Source organism: Alligator sinensis, unplaced genomic scaffold, assembly GCF_000455745.1.
Source record: "Alligator sinensis unplaced genomic scaffold, ASM45574v1 scaffold1757_1, whole genome shotgun sequence".
Lineage (NCBI taxonomy): Eukaryota > Metazoa > Chordata > Crocodylia > Alligatoridae > Alligator > Alligator sinensis.
Genome location: NW_005843192.1, coordinates 275,790 through 278,712, shown reverse-complemented (window position 1 = coordinate 278,712; position 2,923 = coordinate 275,790). Strand labels below are relative to the sequence as shown.

The window sequence follows — 2,923 nt, the reverse complement described above, 5'->3', positions numbered from 1 at the left end:
CGGGGAAGGGGTCGGCCGGACGGGAGGCACCCCAGGGAGGCACTCGGAGCCGGGAAGGTGGTCGGGCGCAGGGAGGTGGGCGGCTCAACGCAGGAGCGCCCCCTACTGGCCCGCCGCAGGCCCTACTTGCTGAGGGAGTTTTGCATGGCAGGTCTCTGCTTTTAGATCCCCGGGTGTCTCTCTGCTGCTTCCGACAGGTTTTGGATCAGGTCTGTAGACACCGTGAATGGGTGGGTAAATGCTGGTTTTGATCCTGCCCGCATCTTTACTGCCTAAACCAGCCCAGACAGATCCTTTGTTCAACCTCCTACCCAAACTATGCAATCACCCCTGACACAACACGTCACACCTGTGCGTGCCACAGCAAAAGCAGGGGGCACGGCCATGACCGCACACCTACTAGCAGCTATGGAGGTATTTTCTGCCATACAGACAGGCAGCACTTTCACTTGGATTGAGACTATATTCATCTCATTTTACCATCCATAGCCGAAAGGTGGTAAAGGCTGATTAATTTTCCCTGCATGCTACATTATTTTACAGACCTCTAAAGATTGCATCCCATCGTTAATTATCCTGTTCGCCATCATAAGCTATTACGGCTCCAGGAGAATCAGATGTTACTGAGAAGGGAAATGCATTATGCGTGACAGCTGAATCTGGATCCTAGACTAGCTTTCTTAACCAATCACCCAGATATATCTTTATTGCTCTCCTGCAAGGCTGCAAGCCTGGGTTCTTAAACATTAATGCTGTCCTTCTCTGCCAGGGGAATTCACCTTGATTTGTCAAGCAGGCGCGGGTCTTTTCGAGCTGTGGAGCCCAAGGTCACCCTCTCTGACACTGTCCTTTTTGCAGCATTCAGCGCACTTTCCAGAGTTTCTGCCCCGAAGAGAAAGATTACAGAGGAGAGAAGTTGACGTCAAAGCAGATGTGCTCCTGGCCAGAATTAAAGGTAAGCTGCATCGTGGAGATTAGCACAGGATTGGAAATGGGGGGAACAGGAGCCAGCTTAGCTTCGTCCTTGGGAAAACAGGGCAGAAGCAACCATAGAGAGTCCTTGGAAGCTGGGGCGGGGTGTCCATGCCTGGCTAGAGGTCGACCTTTTTGCTGGATAATCTGGGGGCTCCTTCTGGCTCTGATGCAAATTCCTCGAATGACCTGTGCTAAGTCACATGGAAGCCTAACGTGGAAACTTGCCTTGCTCATTGTGCTCGTGAAGTGTTTGGGGACTATGGACACGGGCTGTGTTAGAGGCTCATTCATAGTTGATGGGCATGTTGCACAACCCCGTCAAAGATTTCAGGAGGCATCACAGGGTGCAGAGGGAGGGCATGGATTTCCCTTTCCTCTGGGAGGTACGGTGCTTTCCTGTTTTGCTCCTGGCTTGCTCTGTCATGTGGCTGTCTGTCCAGAGGGCTAGCTGGTCCCTCCAGTCTGGGAGCAGAGGGCTGTGACTTGGGTGCTTCCCTCTGGACTTGTACTGTTACAGTAGAGAATAAGCTGAATAGGAGCCAGCAATGTGCCCTTGTTGCAAAAAAAGCCAACAACCTCCTGGGCCGTTTGAACAGGAGGGTCACTTGCAAATCATGGGCAGTGATTCTTCCCCTCTATCCAGCACTGGGGAGGCCTTCCCTGGAGTCCTTTGTCCAGTTTTGAACCCTTCACTTGAAGAAGGATGTGGGCAGTTTGGAAAGAGTCCAGCACAAGGCAACAAAAATGGCTAGGGGCCTGGGGAGCATGAGTTATGAAGGCTGAAAGAACTAGGGTTATTTAGCTTGGGGATGAGGAGGTTGAAGGGGAGTTTGATAGCCATCTTCAAGTACCTGCAGGGCCATTACAGAGAGGATGGAGATGGGATCCTAGGGATAGGACTAGGAACAGTGGGATTAAATTGCAGTAGGGGAAGTGGAAGTTATTGATAAGGAGGAACTTTCAGACTCTGAGGGTGGTCAAGCCTTGGAACAGGCTGCCTGGAGAAGTTAGGGAATCTCCATCCTTGGCAGTTTCCAAGAGCAGGTTGGACAGACACTTGGTTGGGATGGTTTAGGCAGGGATGGTGCTGCCTTGAGCAGGGGGCTGGACAAGATGTGACCTTGTGAGGTCCCTTCCAACCTGACTTTCCCATGATCCTATGATGGTTTCCCCCATTTGGTCCAGCTGTAAGTGTGTGCCTAACTGGGGATGCAAAGGCTGCCAGGCAGGATTCCCTCCTACGTGCTATTTGCTGTAGCCAAAGGTGCCCTCATTATGGCAGCCCCATGTACAGCTGTTCATGGCAGCAGATCTTCAACTTGGACTTGCACCTCCAGAACACTATGGTGCACATCTCTTGAGTGTGCAAGAATACAGGGCATGGCTAAGTGTGCAAAAAAGAGCTTCATACCTCCTCGCACACCTGCACAGCCACCAGATACCACCCAGCCCAGTGCAGGGCACCTTCAATATTAGAGGGCCAGCTCTTTGAGGCAGAGACCAGGGTTTTTTTTTAAATTTGTACTGCAAATAGTGTCTTGGTGTCTTGGTGTCCACAATTAGGACCCTCAGGCGAGGGCCAGCTCTTTGAGGCAGAGACCAGGGTTGTTTTTTTAATTTGTACTGCAAATAGTGTCTTGGTGTCCTGATCCACAATTAGGACCCTCAGGCACTATGGTGAGACACACTGATAATGATGAGGTGCTCCAGTGAATATTCATAGAAATCATAGAATCACAGAGAAGTGCAAATGGAAGGAAGCTCCACAGGTCACATCTAGTCCAACCCTTGCCCAAGGCAGGATCAGCTCTGTCCAAACCATCCCAGACAGCTCCATTGTCCATATAAAATAAGCTGTTAGTCCTTAGTAATATCTTAGCTGCACTGAGATCTTTACCCAAGGCAGGCAGGAACCAGTTCTTGTACAGCCTCAAAGTGTAGGTCCTTC

General features: G+C 50.8%; 1 protein-coding gene across 1 annotated transcript in view; it reads left to right on the top strand.

Annotated features, from left to right (window-relative positions):
* Window positions 1-2,923, top strand: part of CIB4 (calcium and integrin binding family member 4) — a 46,466-nt gene that overhangs the window by 1,863 nt on the left and 41,680 nt on the right. The window contains exon 3 of the mRNA XM_025194403.1: window positions 859-955. Coding sequence (XP_025050188.1) covers window positions 859-955 — 97 coding nt within the window. The remainder of the gene's footprint in view (window positions 1-858; window positions 956-2,923) is intronic.